The sequence below is a fragment of the Bombyx mori genome, chromosome 27, assembly GCF_030269925.1.
Source record: "Bombyx mori chromosome 27, ASM3026992v2".
Taxonomy (NCBI): Eukaryota; Metazoa; Arthropoda; class Insecta; order Lepidoptera; family Bombycidae; genus Bombyx; species Bombyx mori.
Window position 1 is genome coordinate 1,014,956 of NC_085133.1, and position 20,690 is coordinate 1,035,645.

At 40.9% G+C, this 20,690-nt stretch overlaps 1 protein-coding gene across 1 annotated transcript in view; it reads left to right on the forward strand.

Moving 5' to 3' along the window:
• The window catches only part of LOC101739629 (dual serine/threonine and tyrosine protein kinase), a 41,702-nt gene that overhangs the window by 11,337 nt on the left and 9,675 nt on the right, over nt 1-20,690 (forward strand). The window contains exons 2-14 of the mRNA XM_038021351.2: nt 1,616-1,771; nt 2,773-2,933; nt 8,169-8,285; nt 8,925-9,344; nt 10,404-10,612; nt 11,072-11,175; nt 12,233-12,429; nt 13,121-13,237; nt 13,527-13,641; nt 14,177-14,385; nt 17,029-17,209; nt 19,610-19,697; nt 20,475-20,642. Coding sequence (XP_037877279.1) covers nt 1,657-1,771; nt 2,773-2,933; nt 8,169-8,285; nt 8,925-9,344; nt 10,404-10,612; nt 11,072-11,175; nt 12,233-12,429; nt 13,121-13,237; nt 13,527-13,641; nt 14,177-14,385; nt 17,029-17,209; nt 19,610-19,697; nt 20,475-20,642 — 2,201 coding nt within the window. The 5' untranslated portion in view covers nt 1,616-1,656. The remainder of the gene's footprint in view (nt 1-1,615; nt 1,772-2,772; nt 2,934-8,168; nt 8,286-8,924; nt 9,345-10,403; nt 10,613-11,071; nt 11,176-12,232; nt 12,430-13,120; nt 13,238-13,526; nt 13,642-14,176; nt 14,386-17,028; nt 17,210-19,609; nt 19,698-20,474; nt 20,643-20,690) is intronic.

The window sequence follows — 20,690 nt, forward strand, 5'->3', positions numbered from 1 at the left end:
AATGAGCAAATCGCTTGGCCTCAGAATATTTCTTGTAATATGGAAACCAGAGATTGGCACGCACTATTATAGTTTATATATAAAATTCTCGTGTCACAATGTTAGTCACCATACTCATCTGAAAGGGTTTGACCGATTTTTATGAAATTTTATATGCATGTTCAGTAGGTCTGAGAATCTATTTTTCATACCCTTAAGTGATAATTATATATAATATATAATTTTTTGGACACTGAGGTTGAATGAGGTTTTGTTATTTTTATATTCTCTCATCGTTCACAGCGCCACATGCCTCTTTTACTTATTTATTACAATAAGTTAGTTTTTTTTTCTACACTAGAAATTTCCTAGAAACTTTATATATGGCTAAACAACGTTTGCCGGGTCAGCTAGTAGTTTATAGATATTAAATACCCGACAAAGAGGAATCAAACCTGTTCGTTATACAAATATACCCGACGTGGGAATGAAATTCACGTCCACGGAGCCATCAATTTAGGAGCTAAATACTGCTAGCTAGTGATACAGGTTATAGTTTTAAGATGAACAGTATTAAACCTTTACAGGGTAAAGATGTTATATAGTTTAGAAACTACTAGCTGACCCGGAGGAAATGTTCGAGATGATACCGGCATCTCGTTTTTACCATCGCACCGCCCGCCACCGGAGTAGAGTTCATCCGTACTACCTGGAGCCACTGCGGTCATCCACAGTGCGTTTCCAGAGATCTTTTTTGCCACGTACCATCCGGCTATGGAATGAGCTCCCCTCCACGGTGTTTCCCGAGCGCTATAACATGTCCTTCTTCAAACGAGGCTTGTGGAGAGTATTAAGCGGTAGGCAGCGGCTTGGCTCTGCCCCTGGCATTGCTGAAGTCCATGGGCAACGGTAACCACTCACCATCAGGTGGGCCGTATGCTCGTCTGCCTCTTTACAACCGATGAATTTCTCACCAACACTATTAAAACCATAAGTCCTTTTATTGCATTATCGGGTATTAATTTTGGTCTTCGTTCTCGATGGGTCATGACCTCCATGAATAATCTTATTAACGCGTTGACTTATGCAGGTCACCGGTGACCTACGTGGCGTCTTTAATCTATACTAATATATAAATCTACAGTGGTTTTTACGGATGATCCGTTATAACTACTGAACCATGCATCCGATTGACTTGAAACTTGGTATCCATGGAGAAAATACATGTAATTAATGGATAGGCTAAAATTTATATGAGTGTTGGACTCCCTACACCAGTTGCAGGGGCGTTAATGATGAGAATCGTTGTGGTGGGGCTAATGATAATATAATAATAATATAATACTTATCGCTTAATGTGTAATTAATGCTAGTGTCTCATAAAATAGATTCCTGTACAGTATCTTCGGATTCATCTTTCCCAGAGTCTACTAGATATTCCGGCGCTTTAGTAACAGAAATCGATGTAGTTACTTGATTGCGCAACGTAGGGCATCGGTGACTTACACGGCAGTCAAAGGGTTAAGGATTATTTTCTTCCACGGTCCACAGACGATGTCTTCTGCGTTCCTTTCTTTCTACTTTACCCGTAATGCTGATATTCTTCGACTGATTGTACTGTTTGTGGTAAATACAGAAGCCGCATGTTCAAAGCACCTAGGAGGCTGCTGATTGGCGATGGCCGGTGGGTGTGCGTGGTCGCGACGTGTGGGCGCCCGAACGAGGACTCTTAGAGGATTAGTTCGGGACACACAGCGGGCTCTGAACGACGTCTGCGATATATTGAATTATGGTAAGCGTTTTGTAACACAATTGATAAGAATGTGTATAATATTTAGGGAAGTGTATGTTGAAGATGTTACGTTACGGGATGCGCGATATCTCGGCCACCACTGGTGGTCCTACCACCACTAGTTACTGAGGGTAAGACCTCTTGTGAGTACGCACGGGTAAGTACCACCACCCCGCCTATTTCTGCCGTGAAACAGTAATGCGTTTTAGTTTGAAGGGTGGGACAGCCGTTGTAACTCTATACTGAGACTTTAGAACTCATATCTCAAGGTGGGTAGCGGCATTTACTTTGTAGATGTCTATGAGCTCCACATTACCACGTAACCACTTAACACCAGGTGGGCTGTGAGCTCGTCCACCCATCTAAGCAATAAAAAAAAGTTATTCGAGATAATTCCCTCATATCCTTTTTACCATCACACCTCTCACAGTTCATTCATATTATCTGGGACTGGTGTGTTCGTCGACAGTGCGTTTTTTAAGAATTTTTCTGACACGTACCATCCGGCTTTGGAACGAACTCTCCTCCACGGTGTTTCCAGAGCGCTATGACATGTTCTTCTGCAAACGAGGTTTGCGGAGAGTACTCAATGGTAAGCAGCGACTTGTCTGTGCCCCTGGCATTCCACTGACGTCCATGAGTGACGGTAACCACTTACCATCAGTGCGTCGCATGCTCGTCTGCCTACAAAGGCAATAAAAAATATCTGTTTGTATCACTATGCTTCTATTAGTGACATATATCTGTCTGTTAAGATACCTGAATCATCGCCCATGGACATTAGCAATTCTAGGGGTACAGCCTCTTAAGAACTGCGGCCCGTTTGCCATGTTTCGTCTATAGTAGCAACAGTAATATAATTCTACCAAATAAATGGGGCTGTTTTTACGGCAAAATGAATGTTCCGATATGCTGTGAACTAGTCGATATTTAGTTTCCTAATATTGTCACTATAAGTTGCCCAGACCAGAGTTGATTGGTTAAATTCGATTTTCGTTCAGATCCGGATATCCTGGTAACAGTTCAAGATATAGGCAACCAGTTAGCGAGAAGCACAGCTATCGTAGTACTAGGGAGCACGCCGTCGGCCAAGGCTAGACTTTTGCACTGCTTGTTGGGACGACAGCTGCTGCCGGATTCTCCGCCGAGAGGATGCAGATGGGTAAGTACAGGATTCTTTTTTTTATTGGATGGGTAGACGAGCTCACAGCTCACCTGGTGTTAAGTGGTTACTGGAGCCCATAGACATCTACAACGTAAATGCGCCACCCACCTTGAGATACAAGTTCTAAGGTCTCAGTATATTTACAACGGCTGGCCCACCCTTCAAACCGAAACGCATTACTGCTTCACGACCGAAATAGGTAGTGGTACCTACCCGCGCGGACTCACAAGAGGTCTTACCACCAGTAATTACGCAAATTATAATTTTGCGGGTTTCATTTTTATTACGCGATGTTATTCTTTCACCGTGGAAGTCAATCGTGAACATTTGTTGAGTACGTATTTCATTAGAAAAATTGGTACCCGCCTGAGATTCGATCACCGGTGCATCGGTCAACACGAATGCATCGGACGTCTTATCCGTTAGGCCACGACAGCTTCTAAACACTAGTGTAGGTTGTGATGTCATAACAAAATTCACTGAAAAATTGGCCTAAAACTAAATTTATTGCTTAAACGGGCAAACTTGCGCACGATTCACCTGATTTTATGTTATTACTATATTATACATTGATAATACCATACCTTGAAACAAGGTCTATATCATAATTGTAACCCGCTGAGTTTGTTTCGCCGGTTCTTCTCAGGACTGTGGTTTTTTTTGGAACCGGTGGTAGAGTTAACGTTGTTATTTATATTTTGACATTCAACAAGTGTGTTATACTGACATCTAAGTTGAAATAACTGATTTTGAATTTTGAATTTGAATAATAACGGCTGCCCCGCTTACCCTTAGTGGCGCCCTCAGTAAAAAATATTATTACATTTTCATTCATATTTTTTATATCGCTTCTGGAAGGCAAACTAAAAGAAGCTTCCATCTATGTATTATACAAAAGTAAAGATGTGTTTGTTTTTTTTTATAAAATTTTGATCGGCACGTTCACTTCAGCGCCGCAGTACTGTTAGGCATTGCTGAGCCGGTAACCCAATTCCAAGCCTCGTTATTTTTCTTTTAATTTTTGTTTAATTTTTTGGAAATTTATGTTTGGAATAAATGTTTATTATTATTATTTATTATTATTATTATTTTTCCCCTTTCTCAGCCCAGTCTATCGACAGAGCCGGCAGAACTGTATATACGGGCTTTTGGCCAAGTAACATACAGTAGAGTTATTAGGCTAGTTTTTATTACGTGTATTATTCTTCAAGCTGCAGGAACTTTCTCACTATTCTGCATGTATTTAGTATAGCTGCTTTTTGTAGTGAAATAAATATGTTATCTTTTAAATCTAGAAGCTTTAAGCTGTTGTGGATGTGGTTTGGGACAACTCCAGTGGTTGAGATTATTATTGGGGCTATGTAAACTTTTTTCTGTTTCCATATTCTAACTATTTCTTCTTTAAGCTCTGTGTATTTTGTCATTTTTTCTGTAAAAGTTTTTTGAATGTTGTGGGTATTCGGGACTGCAATGTCAATAATGTAGGTGACTTTATTGTTTTTATCTTGTAAAGTGATATCCGGTCTATTGTAGTGAATCGTCCTATCGGTGAGAATAGCGCGATCATAGTAAAGTTTGCAGGAGTCATTCTCCAGAACAGTTTGTGGTTTATAATTGTAATACGGTGTGTTTGTATTTTCTATCAATTTATGTTTGAGAGCCAGTTGTTGATGGATAATATTAGCAAGTTGGTTGTGTCTGTGAGTGTAATCTGTCTGTGTAAGGGTTGAACATGCTCCAGTTATGTGCTGTATGGTTTCTGGCTGGGTGTTGCATTTGCGGCATTTATCGTCTCTAATAGTGGGATCTTTAATAATATATTTTCTGTAATTTTTTGTGTTTATTACTTGGTCCTGTATGGCAATTAAAAATCCTTCCGTTTCGGGGAACAGACTTCCTGTTTTGAGCCACATGTTTGATGCCTTGCTGTCTATGTGAGATTGGCTTAGGTCATGAGGGTGTCGTCCATGTAGCGCTTTTTTCTTCCAGTTTTCTTCCATGTCTTTTTGCGGGTTTCTATTTCTTAGGTTTTCTGTATTATCTATTAGTTCTTTTTGTTTGAGATTTAGCGGTGTGTAGTTGTTATCATTTTGTGCTATGGCTCTGTGAATTTCACTTAAATCTGATTTTATGTAGAAAAATGTTTTTAAGCTGTGTATTTGTTTACGCCATAGATGCCAGATATCTATCAAGCCTCTACCCCCGTCTTGTCTTTTAATTGTCAATCTTTCTATTGCAGATTTTGGATGAAGATTATTGTGTTTTGTTAATGTAGTCCTTGTTATGCGTTCTATTTGTTCTATGTCAGTTTTGCTCCATTTTATTATTCCAAATGAGTAGGTTAGAATGGGTATTGCATAGGTGTTCAGTGCTTTTATAAGATGTTTTCCAGATAATTTCGTTTTGCAAATGGCATTGATACGTTTTTTGTACTCTGAAGTTAATGATTGCTTTATTGTTATATGATCGAGTCCTTTGAGCTGCTGAAAGCCCAGATATTTATAAAGGTCACTTGATTCCATCGCCGTTATTGTGTTTGTGTCATCTATTGTATAATCACCGGGTTGGACTTTTCCTTTTATTATATGTACGGTTTTACATTTATCAAGTCCAAATTGCATACTGATGTCGTTGCTGAATATCGTGGTAGTATCTATTAACTTTTTCATTTCTTTGTCATTTTTTGCGTATAATTTAATGTCGTCCATATAAATCAGGTGTGATATTATTGTTTCGGTGTTATCTTGTTGTTTAATGCGGTATCCCGCCCGGTCATTATGCAATTGATGGGATAGTGGGTTCAAGGCGAGGCAAAACCACAAAGGGCTGAGAGAATCACCTTGGTAAATACCCTTTTTTATGGCTATTTGTCGTGTTGTTACAAAATTATGAGGGTTTTTTAATTTAAGTGTGGTTTGCCAATGTGTCATGATATTGCGTAGGAAGCTTATTATTATAGGGTTAATTTTGTAGATTTCTAGGACTTGGATCAGCCATGAATGTGGGATGCTATCAAAAGCTTTTTTGTAGTCAATATATGTACAGTGTAAATTTCTATTTTTTGTGGTGGCGTGTTTCATGATGGTTGAGTCTATAATTAGCTGTTCCTTACAGCCCATGTGGCCTCGCCTACACCCTTTCTGTTCTTCATCTAAGATATTATTGTGTTCTATATGTGAATTTATTTTCTTTGTAATAACTGTTGTTAAAATTTTGTAAATAGTCGGAAGGCATGTGATTGGTCGATATTGGGATGCTTCTATAGAGTAGTCACCTTTTGGTATCATATAAGTGATTCCTGTCGCTATGAATTCGGGAATACTTTGATTTCCAGAGATAATATCTGTTAGATTTTTGGCTATTGTTTTGTGTAAGCAAATTAGTTTTTTAAACCAAAAATTATGGATTTTATCTATACCTGGGGATTTCCAGTTATGTAGTCTAGCTGTTATAGTAGTTATTTCTTCCTCTGTCACGTCATCAAATTGCATTTCTTCCATTGTATCCCATCTTTCTTTTTCTTCAATAATCCAATTTGCTTTGTCATTATGTTTTGCACTATTTTCCCATAACCTAGCCCAATACATTTCCAATTGTTCTGCTGTTGGTATATCTATATTACTATTGTCTCGATCAGTTTTCGGCTTCATTAAGTTTCTGTAGAATAGTTTTTCATTTGTTAGAAATATAGTGTTCTCATTCTTTCGTTTCTGTGATTTGTTATATCTTTTTAGTCTGTGGGCTTTTAGAGCTAATTTTTGTTTCAGTGTGTCTAAAAATTCTTGAGATTTTTTATTGCCATTTTCGTGTGATGTGTGTATTTTAGTGTTTTTAAATATTTGTTCAACGCTTTGGACTACTTTTTTAGATCTATTATTATTTATGTATTGGGTCAGTTTACCAATATCTGCTCTCAATTTTGCTATATCCTTCTCCAATCTTTGTTGCCACGGTGGTTTGAAGTTTTTTTTACATCTCGCGTTTCCTTCTTTTGCTATAATTTTATATTTTAGTTGTTCCGAAATAGTTACGGCGGTGCAATATGTTAATGTATGTACATCTGATAGTTGTGTGTCTGGTGAGATGTAATCTACAAGTATGTCATTATTAAATAAACGTATCAGTTCATTTAGCTTAGAGCTATATTTAAGTTTAGGCAATGGCGGCCTTGCTTTAGGGTCCATGCCTGAGTACATTGTTAAATTCGTTTCAAATTTATCTTTAACTTCTTGTGTCTGTGTTGCCCCTTCAGTGGGGTTAGTATTTAAAATATCGACTTCATTTTCTAACAGCAGAGTTATTGATTCGGTTTGAGTGGATGAATGAGAGGTCTGTGTGCTAGAGATAATATTTGTATGTTGCTGTGTTTTCTTCGTTAAAATAGTTTGTGGAGTAAGTGTCGTATATTCGTGTGAATATGTTTCTGAATTTAATTTTTCATTTTCAACATTATTGGTTTGTTCGTCTTCGAGCTGTTTTCTCACTTCCTCTTTTAGTCGGTCTAGGGTTTCTTGAGATAGTAGTTTATTTCTTTCTATTGCCCTTTTTTGATCAGATATTCTTTGCTGTGAAATATTTACATTAGGGTATTTTAGTGAAAAATGTTCATGCAGCTTTTTTCTGTAAATAGTCAGATCAGTTTCTAATTTAGTGACGTAGTAGTAGGTGCGCATGATAAATAGGTTTACTTCTCTGCTCCATTTCATGCGCACCCTTGTTTTGCCAGCTTTGGTGGACGCAGGTAAAAAGGCATTCGCCCCCTGCGCAACATCCATAGTCGACGTTGGTGAGCCTCTATGACCCGAGGATGATGGTGATGATTGTACCGAGGGGTTGTATGAACCGGTACTCGGGCTGTAAGGTTCACATGGGCTATTGCTCCTACTTTCTACATCGGGATTTCTGTTGGCGGCTGTAGCATTTTCGGGTTGTAAATCCCCGGCGGGAGCCCGCCTGCTCAACTCTCCGCCGCTGACGGATCCTATGCTGGAACACCCAGCGCCAGCTCCAGGTGTGCCCCGGCGATCGCCCCCGGGAAGCGGCCCTCTCAATTTTCTTTTTAGTCTTGTCTCCATATTAATGGGTTACCTTTACCTTGTTAGCCGCGTAAGTTTCGATAGTACGCGTTTCCGCTCCCCACGTGGACAGATGTTCGCCTCGGACGTAAGGTAGGATTTTAGGGAGCTTATTATTATTATTATTATTTTTATTATTATTTATCGTTTCGGGCAGCTTCGTATCCAGTACGGGAGCACAACCCAGGTCCACCTGACCCTCGGCAACTCAGAGTTCGAGCTCGTCGAAGAGTTGGAGTGCAACAAGCGTCCCTGGGAGACGCTGCCCGTTGAGGTAAGTCGAGGTAACTACGCATGCGCACAGTGCAGCGCTCTGTGTGTTATACACTGCCGCTTTAACGAACATTGCGCAGTGGAAACAGAAAAGTTGACCTTGAAAACCTAACTGTTGGGACACAGACGGATTGGCGACACAAAGAATCGCAGTTTAAGCTTATTTTTTTATTGCTTAGGTGTGTGGACAAGCTCACAGCCCAACTGATGTTAAGTGGTTACCGGAGCCGATAAACATCTACAAAGTAAATGCCGCCACTCACCTTGAGACAAGAGTTCTAAGGTCTCAGTTTTTACAGTACAACGGCTGTCCCACCCTTCAAACCGAAACGCATTACCGAAATAGTCAGGGTGGTGGTACCTACCCGTGCGGACTCACAATACGTCCTGCCACCAGTAATTGCAAATAATATCAATATTGGTGGTAGAACCTCTTGTGAGTCCGCGCGGATAGGTACCACCACCCTGCGCCGACCCCAGGTGACTGGGAGAAGGGCAGGAGAATGATAAACAATACAAATGTTCGTTTTCTCGTGTGACCGGAAATGCAAAAAAGTTATTGGTATTCAGAGCTCAGTTCGCTTGCTGCCTATCCTAGCTAAAGCTGAAATGTGAAACGTTGATTCTTCAAAATTTCCAGGATCTCCTACGACGAGACAACGCCGACGCCTCAACGATACTAGAAGTGGAAATCAACAATCAATTCCTAAGAGACGGCCTCAAGATCATCATACCTCCCGACATCAGCGTCGAGCCAGGCCTAGCAGACCACCTGACCCTGAAGAAGCTCCACCATGAACTGTACACGAAAAGAGAAAGCATCTTGAGGAGCATCAACCCGGTATACCTGTACGGTATCGACAGAATGGGAAAGAACATCTTCAGCGATAATATAATGAATTCGCTTGTGGTGTCGAAGAGCGAAGAAGACTTTTGGGACAGTTTCAATCTGTACTGCATGAGCAAGAGTGAGAGGGAGAGAGAGAAGACTGAGATCGTTATAGATAGAGAGGACAGAGAGTGGAATTCAACGAGGGAGCCTTGTGTTTTCAGTGGGGAGGTGAGTTGATCTCATACTTTATTGTTGACTCGCTGGTTGGATTCAATACTTGTAATTAATTTGTAAGTTTGTTTTGTTAGCTTGGCATATGTCTCCCTGTTTCTTAAACGGAAACTTTCTTCTAAATTTTAGTAATGAACTTCAAGACTTGCTATTAAATTGAAAATTTGCTCACATATCAATGGGCTGAAAGATAAAACAAATAATTTTATTACTTTGGTCTAAGTTTTCGACCAACAAGAAATCTAACCTTTTTAAATAAGGAAAATATGTAATTTAAATTGTTAGTTCGTTTTGGGATTAAACCGTCCTTTTTTTGTGAAAACGGATTCAACGTCAGAATTTCCAGCAAATATTTACTCTTACTGGTAGTAGGGTATATTGTAAATGTCCATTGGTATCTACCACTGTCCTGTCGAATTCTGCCGCGACGTAGTCGGTCCTTTGCACAGTCAGGTTCTTCGTCAGGTTAGGTTTCAAGGGTGGTATAGCCGCTATACAGTAGAGACTTCGTTCTTGAGTCCGACCCTGTGTCTCTGGTGGGTGATCCTGGTCGATCGTAATCAGGTACCCACATCTACGCAATGTATAACAAAATTCAAAATTTGTCTATCATACATTGCATTTCCAGAGATAGTTTCTTCATCGAACCTTAACATGAGCTGTCTTAGAGATTGCACTCTTGCCATTGTCGATGCCACAGACGGCTGTGGTCCCTCCTATTTATTTATTTTTGTTGACCTTGTAGGCAGACGAGCATACGGCCCACCTGATGGTGAGTGGTTACCGTCGCCCATGGACTTCAGCAATGCCAGGGGTAGAGCCAAGCCGCTGCCTACCGCTTAATACTCTCCACAAGCCTCGTTTGAAGAAGAACATGTAATAGCGCTCGGGAAACACGGTGGAGGAGAGCTCATTCCATAGCCGGATGGTACGTGGCAAAAAATACCTCTGGAAACGCATCCTAATTAGAATGGCCACAAAATCGTTGGCAATCAACACGAAATTCCCACGTCCTCTGACCTCTAAGACCACAAAACCTTTTCTTTTCTCTTCCAGAACTGCCTGGACCTGCACCAAATCAAGGAGATAAATCCGAACGCTCAAGTGATGTTCGTATTGTTCTCGGACAGCGCGGAGACGTGCGGCGCGGGGCGGGGGGGCGGCGCCGCGCGGCTGCTGCTCGACGTGGAGGCGACGGAGTCCACCGAGGGCTCCGTGTGCTGCGACGAGCTGCCGGAGAGCGACCAGGGCCTGGTCCAGATACGGTGACCTCCCGCCTCATCCCTCTGTTCATAGACATTACTGCTGGTAGGACCTCTTGTGAGTCCGCACGGGTGGGTACCGCGCCCTGCCTATTTCTGCCGTGAAGCTAGGGTGGGGCAGCTATTGTAACTATACTTGAGACCTTAGAACTTTTATCTCAAGGTGGGTGGCGCATTTACGTTGTAGATGTCTATGGGTTCCAGTAACCACTTAACACCAGATGGTCTGTGAGCTCGTCCACCCATCTGAACAATAAAAAAAAGAACATAACATTCTGTCTCGCTTTGAGTGATTTGAGCTCCAAATTGAGAGTGTACTATTTTGTACAGTGACGTCATCATTTAAAGATGCTTCGTTGAGGAAAAGAGACAGACAGATTTTTATTTGCGTTACCTTCAGTATGTTTAATTGTAGTAGTGGCTTAGCCTTTTCTTAAAAGTATTTTTATCTGTGCTTTTAAGGAATAATAACGGGTCTCCGACATCGAAAGCTCAGGACGACAGACGACTGCACGAAGCACAAATAGCTTTTTTGAACGAGCTTCTCGACCAGTGGGAGCTTATGTGTAAGTATGTACGAAAGCTAAATCCATTTAGAATGTAATGATATTTTCGCTTAATTATTGTAATTCGTAAATAAAAAATATTTTTTTGCAAATAATTTTTCGATTACTTTATTAGAACGAAATTCCTTATCGCGCGTTCTGAAAGGGGGCTAGACGGAAAAAATTGTTACGAAAAGTTGTCACGACACTTTTTAGATCCGTCATTCTGACCAATCAACGTGTAGGCGCTTATCGCGTGACATTACTCGTATCCGATTGGTCCGCGTAATGAGTACAGTTTCTCGAGATAGCGTTTCAACAATAGTAATTTAGTTCATAGTATTGTTTTTTTCTTCTTCATAATGCCGTAATTTATTATTATAACTTAAAAAAAAAATTGAATTCCTTCACTAATTAATCGAAAGGAACTTCGTTCCATCCGGGTGTCCCTTGACACCTCTGAAGTTTTTTTTTTAAATAAAAGCGAACTATGGTAATTCGAAGATTACCTTAAGTGTCGTAATAACTCAGTTCAGTTTTAATTTGTATTTCGGATCGAGAAATAGGCGGGGTGGTGGTACCTACCGGTGCGGACTGAAACTTTTACTAAGTTTTTTTTTTATTGCTTAGATGGGTGGACGAGCTCATAGCCCACCTGGTGTTAAGTGGTTACTGGAGCCCATAGATTTCCACAACGTAGTGCGCCACACGCCTTTAGATATAAGTTATAAGGTCTCAAGTATAGTTACAACGGCTGCCCCACCCTTCAAACCGAAACGCATTACTGCTTCACGGTAGAAATAGGTAGAGCGGTGGTACCCACCCGCGCGGCATCACAAAAGGTTCTACCACCAGTAATTACGCAAATTATAATTTTGCGGGTTTAATTTTTATTACGCGATGTTATTCCTTCAACTTGGAAATCAATCGTGAACATATTTGTTAAGTACGTATTTCATTAGAAAAATTAGTACCCGCCTGGGATTCGAACATCGGTGCATCTCTTCAACACGAATCCACCGGACGTCTTATCCTTTGGGCCACGACGACTTCAAATAAACGTTACTAATTCCCACAGCGTCCCGGCCGCAAAAGCACCAAGTCAAGAGCCAGTGGATGATCCTGAACGAGCTGGCGGTGCACCGCGGGGGCGAGGGCGGGGCGGGCGGCGCGCGGGGGGCGGGGTCGCGCACGGCGCTGCTGGGGGCCGTCGTGCGCTTCGCCACTGACACCGCGCTGGCCGACCTGCTGCAGCGCGCCACCAGGCTCGGCGAGGTCGGTCCCCACCACTAGTAACCTAGAAGGTTCTTTACACGAAACAACCAAGATTTTGCTTACTTCTCGTGCAATAAAATATGAAGTGAAATGAGATGAACTGAGACTTTTTCAGTGGACTTTTTGGAGGACCCCGAGAAGTTACGTTCAGCGACTTTGTTTCGTTTTCTCACATTTGTGCACTTTCACAGATATGAAACCGTTAATAAACCACCGTTATTACACATTTAAACCTGAAGAAACACTAAAGAGACAAAATAAAACAAATCACACAACTTCACTCCTCGCGTTCCCGCCAAAAAAGTTCAATATTAATCTTTTTTTTTAAGGGATTTATGACCTGGTAACTGAGACCTTTAAGTCATGTCTTATTTAAATTTATATTCATATTTTTATGCAAAATGATATTATGGAGTGAAATGAAATGAAGATTATTAATTTGAGACATTAATCAACTGGGATGAAATATAATAGCTATAAGTGCGGGAAATTTCTTACTCCTCCGTCTGCGCAATTTTCGTAAAAAGGGATACAAAGTTTTTGCCTCACGTATTAATATTATATACACATAGAACACAATGAAGTCTTTTATTTTGAAATGCTCCATATCAATATATATGTATTTCACAGTAACCACACAATCCCGGCCACGCGCCACGCTGGGTCGACTCACAGACGTATCGTATTGCAGATCCACGTGAAGCTGCTCCAGCAGTTCATCCTGGCCTCGTACGACATGGCCCGAGAGCTGCAGGTGGTGCCCAAGAAGATCCAGTACGTGGCACGGCAGGAGCAGCAGCTGTATGAGGTGAGGGCCCTATACTAGACGTTACCTGCCTATTTCTGCCGTGAAGCAGTAATGCGTTTCGGTTTGAAGGGTGGGGCAGCCGTTGTAACTGAGACCTTAGAACTTACATATGGCTTTGTAAACATTATGTTTGCGTGTATTGTTTTTTTGTCTACTCAAATTGAAATTTATGAAAATTTAAACCTCCATTGCTCCATAATAACTATAGTAAGCTTAGGCCACTTTTGCGCTGACGGCCTCATATATATATATAATAAATAAAAACATGTAGTATGGCAACACTCCACAGACTATACACGAGAAGTTCACCGAGGGTGACAAGAAGCACGAGCTGCTGCGGATAATGCAGGACGTGCTGCAAGAGATGAAGCACGAGATCAACAACATGGACTGGAGCGTCGACGGTAAGTGACCGCCGCGCCGGCAGTACTGGACCTCAAAACTAATTAATTTTGGGACCTTTGGGTCTGCGGAGGGACTTCGGCTCCCTCTGTATTTTGTACCGCATGTTCCATGGGGAGTGCTCTGAGGAATTGTTCGAGATGATACCAACGTCTCGTTTTTACCATCGCACCGCCCGCCACCGGAGTAGAGTTCATCCATACTACCTGGAGCCACTGCGGTCATCCACAGTGCGTTTCCAGAGGTCTTTTTTGCCACGTACCATCCGGCTATGGAATGAGCTCCCTTCCACGGTGTTTCCCGAGCGCTATGGCAAGTCCTTCTTCAAACGAGGCTTGTGGAGAGTATTAAGCGGTAGGCAGCGGCTTGGCTCTGCCCCCGGCATTGTTGAAGTCCATGGGCGACGGTAACCACTCATTCGTCTGCCTACAAAGGCAATAACTCTCCGCAAGCCTCGTTTGAAGAAGGACATACATACATTACTTTACTTATGCTACCTTACGACTTTAAGCTCTGACGTTGAACTGTCGTCCGCAGACCTGCCGTGCCACCAGGACCACCGCTTCACCGTGTCCAGCTCTACGTTCTACTCGGCGCGGCCGAGTCCGGAGCACCCGCGCGACTGGTCGCGGAGCCCTGACCCGTCGGACGGCGAGGAGGCCGTCTCCTACGACACCTACAACTTCGACGACTACGAGATCATCCAGCAGGGCCTGGATACCTTCGGGGACTCACTTCCGATGAGGGTCAGTTTTGTAATTCGAAAATGTATACATTACTGATGGTAGGAACTCTTGTGAGTCCGCGCGGGTAGGTATCACCACTCTGCCTATTTCTGCCGCAAAGCAGTAATGCGTTCCGGTTTGAAGGGTGGGGTAGCCGTTGTAACTATACTGAGAACTTAGAACTTATATATCAAGGTGGGCCCTGAGCTCGTCCACACATCTAAGCATTAAAAAATAAATAAATAAAAATTGTTTTTATTTAGCAACTTTCTGGGTAGTTAGAAATATACAGGGTGTGTTGAAGCCGAATTGAATTGAAGTAATTATTTTTCTTTATTGCCTAAATTCGGGCATCCAGCTAACGTTGCGCCTAATGTTAAGCAGTTATAGCCCGGACATGGTGCGGTGGGGGGCCGTCACCGCCTTGACACATGAGGTCGCTGTCTCAATGCAATTTATTCGGTTTTCGAGAGTCATAAACAAAATTAAACTCACAGTTTGTCATGTCTCAAATTCAAAATTCAAAATTCAAAATCATTTATTTCAACTTAGATGTCAGTATGACACACTTGTTGAATGTCAAAATACAAATAACAATGTTAACTCTACCACCGGTTCCAAAAAAAGCCACAGTCCTGAGAAGAACCGGCGAAACAAACTCAGCGGGTTTTTTTTTTTTGTTTTTTCTCAAATATTTTCTTTTTTTTAAATAAATAGAAATATTCACAATAAAGGAAAAAACAAGTCAAAAAATACAATTAAAATAATATTAATAATAATGAAAAATGAAAAGGCCAGGAGCGAACACCACATTCCCACGTAGTGCCATCTAGTAGATAATCCTTAACTTTATAATATGCCTTGTTGCACAAACGTTCCTTAACAGTTTTCTTAAATCTATGAACAGGTAGTAGTTGAACGTTTAGTGGGATCTTGTTGAAAAGCTGTACACCCAGCCCCCTAAAAGAGTTGCTTATTTTCTTAATTCGAGCCGCCGGCAACGCAAGCCTATGTTTGTTCCTAGTGTTCACATTGTGCAAATCGCAGACTCTGGGGAATTCTTCAATGTTTTTACGCACGTACAATAAGTTTTCAAAAATGTATTGGGACGCTAAAGTTAGAATTTTGATTTCCTTAAACTTGTCCCTCAAGGATTCCCTCGGGTGCATATTATAAATAGCACGAATAGCCCTCTTCTGCAGGATGAAAATCGTTTCGACATCGGCAGCATTGCCCCATAGCAAAATGCCATAGGACATAACACTATGAAAATAACTAAAATAAACCAGGCGTGTCGTATCTTCATTAATATACATTCGTATTTTTTTTACCGCAAACGCTGCAGAACTAAGCCTACTCGCTAACTTGCATATGTGAGGACCCCACTGCAGCTTGGAATCAACTGTTATACCAAGAAAAACTGTCGAATCCACAAGCTCCAGTGTCTCTCCACTTACAGTAATATTAGTGTCAACTTGTCTAACATTAGGTGTGGTAAATTTTATACATTTTGTTTTTTTGTTATTTAATAATAGATTATTAACATTAAACCAATGTACCACGCGCGAGATAGCATCATTCACATCGTCATAATCTTCCAAATGTCGTTTAATTTTAAACAATAATGATGCCCCAAGGGCATTATGCGACTCTTCCCAAGCCTGAAAAATATTTTTAATGAGATTTACACCTGCATCAATAGTTGACCGACCTCTAGTGAATCCATATTGTTTGTTATGAAGCAGGTTATTGGAATTGAAGTGGTTCAAAAGTTGTTCCAGAATAATTTTTTCAAAAATTTTACTCAATGTAGGTAGTACTGAAATGGGCCTAAAGTTAGAGGGGTCAACAGTACTACCAGATTTAAATAAAGGTATTATTTTACTATATTTCATTAGATCAGGAAACACACCACCATCAATACAGTCATTAAATATTGTAGCAAGGTAAGGTGCAATTATATCAATAATGGATTTTATAACATTAATTGAAATTCCCCATAAATCACCAGTTTTCTTAATATTAATGAGCTTGAAATTATCAATTATGTCCTTTATATCAATATTTGTGAACTTAAAGTTAACACTGCATTTATCAACATGATTTTGCAGTAATGATTCGGCGACGGTAGGAGATGAAATTAAAGATTTTGTGGTAGAAGTCTGTCTCGTAGATTATTCTCATTATATTGTTTCTGACATTTCGAATACTTTAAAGCTTTCGTGGTCGCGGACGACTATACTCTATTCCAATTACGAAGTCCCTTTTGACACTTTTTAGAACGTAACCCCACGTTCCGCATAATCTAGATATATAAAAATGAATTGCTGTTCGTTAGTCTCGCTAAAGCTCGAGAACGGCTGGACCGATTTGGCTAATTTTGGTCTTGAATAATTTGTGGAAGTCCAGAGAAGGCTTAAAAGGTAGATAAATATGAAAATGCTCGAAATTAAATAAAAATAAAAAAAATCTTTTCCTTTGATGTGTCCCCCGTCGGACGGATTTCTTTTGGTTTTTTTAAAGTCTATTTTATACAAAAGTTTAGGTCTTTTATTTATCGATTGAGGCACTATGAAGTCTGCCGGGTCAGCTAGTATTGAATTGTTTTTTTTATTTGATTTGAAACCGTCCCCCTCGACCGACACGCCCGCGTCACACCCGCAGGTCCGACCCGAGGAGGACGCGTCCAAGTTCAACAACATCAAGATCGAGAATGAATACGAGTCGTGCTCCGTGTCGTCGGCGCGCAGCGGCTGGGCGGTGGCGACCGGCAGTGACGTCACCACCTGCACCAACAACACCAACGTCTCCATCAAGCAGGCGTCGCTGGACGTGCAGCAGACCGGTAAGCTCCTCGACGTGAACGCACAGCCGTGGTGAGCGCCATCTGACGGCCAGGGCCCACAGATGACATAACGTTAATGCTTTTTTATTGCTTAGATAAGTGGACGAATTCACGGCCCACCTGGTGTTAAGTTACCGGAGCCCATAGACATCTACAACGTAAATGCCGCCACCCACCTTGAGATATAAGTTTTAAGGTCTCAGTATAGTAGGGGGTTCGGCCCCCGGCCACGACGACTTCATACCGTTCTTAGCATGTTTTCATGAACAGTTATTTTAGTCAAGGATGTATAATATATTAGAAATCGCTAACAATATTTGTAGTAGTGTGTTTGCATTAATTTGTGGTGGGGCGTGTTCCCGCACCGGTAGATCTGGGGTACCACCTCTCACAGCCATAAAGACGGCTACCACAAAGCCTTCGACTTATAGTCGGATTTTTTATTAGACGAAGTCAACTGACGTTTACTGTGTTGTCAGTTTTTGATGAAATAAAAATTGTGTTGTGACAAAGTGAACGATTGAAAAAACTCCTGAATTAATGAAATTGCCTCGATTGTCTAGTGAATAGTTGGTGTGCTGAATTGCCGGTATCGGGTACGGGGTTCGAATTTTAGGCGTGCTTTGTACATACCAACGAGTTTTCGACGAAATATGATGTTCCTATAGTATCTACCTGTACTGAATGCCGAGTGTTTTAAACATTAAGAAAAACATTGCGTGGAAGCTTGTAAAACTGTTCTATTTCCAATACATCATATAGTTGAAATTATAGATGTATAAAATATAACAATTATAGGTAGGTAATGAAAATAAAAACACTGATTGTAGTTACATACTACTAGTAACATATATTGGAGCACTTTAATACAATTTTATTGTAAAATATTAATAATATTCTTTTATAGTTTGAGATTAATGATTAACTCTTCACACTCATTGTTCATTCATGTGATTGAACGAGAACTGAACGCATCACTATTACTTTAAATATAGCAACATTATTTCACAAAGTGACATTAGCTACTGTCAGCTGGCTTCGTCTAATTAAAAATCCGACTATAGGTCTGTGTCCTTAGTGCGAGTTTTTTAACGTTCTCGATAGCGTAAAAGTTAACTCAAATTCGTATGGAATGGGATCGTTTGCCTACGTCGTGCTGCTGAAGTTGTCGTGGCCTAAAGGATAAGACGTCCGGTGCATTCGTATCTAGCGATGCACTGGTGTTCGAATCCCGCAGGCGGGCACCAATTTTTCTAATGAAATACGTACTCAACAAATGTTCACGATTGACTTTCACGGTGAAGGAATAACATCGTGTAATAAAAATCAAACCCGCAAAATTATAATTTGCGTAATTACTGGTGGTAAGGTCGACCCCTTGTGAGTCCGCGCTGGTAGGTACCACCACCCGGCCCATTTCTGCCGTGAAGCAGTAATGCGTTTCGGTTTGAAAGGTGGGGCAGACGTCGTAACTATACTTGAGACCTTAGAACTCATATCTCAAGGTGGGTGGCGCATTTACGTCGTACGTCTATGGGCTCCAGTGACCACTTAACACCAGGTGGGCTATTAGCTCGTCCACTCATATAAGCAATAAAAATAAAATCGTTTGCCGCTAGGGGCGCTGTTCCAGCTGCATACAAAATAAGGTTAACCTTTACGCTATCCAGAATGTTAAAAACTCGCACTAAGCACACTGGTGTGTCTTGAGTGGTGGCCTCCACAACTTATCACATTTCGGTAACCACTTAACATCAAATGGCAACATCGATAAAGTTTCGGTAAATATCGAAATTTTTTATTTCCCGACTTCATTCAACGAATACACACTGATCAGCTGACGGACGGGGTCAATGACTCAACGCTTATCACTTACAAATATTACGTAATCATGAAACGTTAATTAACTTATCGATACGATAAAAGTATTTATGGTTAATTTAGTAAAAAAGATATGTATAGTTTCATTAATATATACTAGAGGTCCCGCAGTAGTCGAAATTCGACTATAATTAATTGGAATTGTAAGTTTGTACACTATTATGATTGTATTTTATACTTCTATAATCACAAATTTCGCCAAGACTACTCTATAAAAAATATTAACAAAGACAAACAATATTTAATCTATTCTCAATCTGACAACAGACGTCAAGAACCAAAGTTTGACAATAAATAGTATGCATGCGTGTGTGCGTCAAATACATGGTATGTAGTGTGTGTAATGTTTTCTTTATTGATTTAATGTATCTTTTATGCATTATTTAAAAAAAATATTAGCATTGTGCACTTCTTCTCTATATTCTCTATAAGTGTGGGAAATTTCATACTCCTCCGTCCGCGCAATTTTCGTAAAAAGGGATACAAAGTTTTTGCATCATAGATTTTTTATATTTATAGTGCTATCGAAGCTGAGCCGAAAAATTAGTTTGAAACTGGTGAAGTTCGTGGATTGCCTCAAGAACACGTACTTCGGTACGCTGCAAAGGTGAGTGAGTCGGTTTACTATCGGCGGGCCTGTCCGCCTGTCCCGACGACGGCTGATCGCAGCCCCACCTACACGCAAAATCAATAAAGTGCGCGTTTTTTAACGACGCATTGTTTTAGTAGACTGTAATACTGTTCTTTGAATTATTGAAAGTCGACTTTAAGCTTTGATATTTAAAAAAAAGCAACTGTTTGCATTTTTAAGGGAGGGATTTTTAAAGGATTTTTTTAAAAAAAAGTACCTTACAATAACTTTAACTTAAAAAAATACAATAAATAATCAGTGCTAAATTCACAGCAAAATAATTTTAAATGTTTATTTATAAAATTTAATGTCGGTATTCCGACGCACTACTATTTATAAGTATTAATAAATAGTCGATCTATCGACGGTTCGCGCTCAGACCGTTACGGGGCAACGTAAACCCGCCGTCGCCCGAGATGTGTCTTGTCGGATCCCCCGGATTCACTCTCCGTGCTTTTAGGACCCCCAAGCACCGGTTCGACGAGCGAACTAACCCTTAGACACAGCTCACTGAGCTTCTCGCCGGATCTTCATACGGATCTTCGCCGGATGGTAGATTCAGCGACGCTCTGCTCTCGCTAGGGCTAGTGTTACCAAATTCTCCCATGCTGACCAGCCCATGAGCTCACCTTCCCGTCCGGGCGTAGCTGGAATAGCCTCTTAGGCTACCAGTGAATAGACAGGGAAAATAATTAGTATAAATACTCGTGCCCGCATAGATTATGTATGTAGATTATTACATTTTTATTTCAGATGTCTAGAATCCCTAGAATCATCTTGCAGACAGGAGTTGGGCGGTCTACCGGCCAGTGAAGCAATGAGGCAGCTGCTCTCGGTTGCCTGGCAGGTGGATCTCCAGCCCTGTGCCTCCTTCTCTGTACTGAGGACTCTAATCGAATCACTGAGACGTCTTTTGCATAAGTGAGCGACTTTAATTGCTTTAAGCCTTGAGATATTGAACTTATTTAT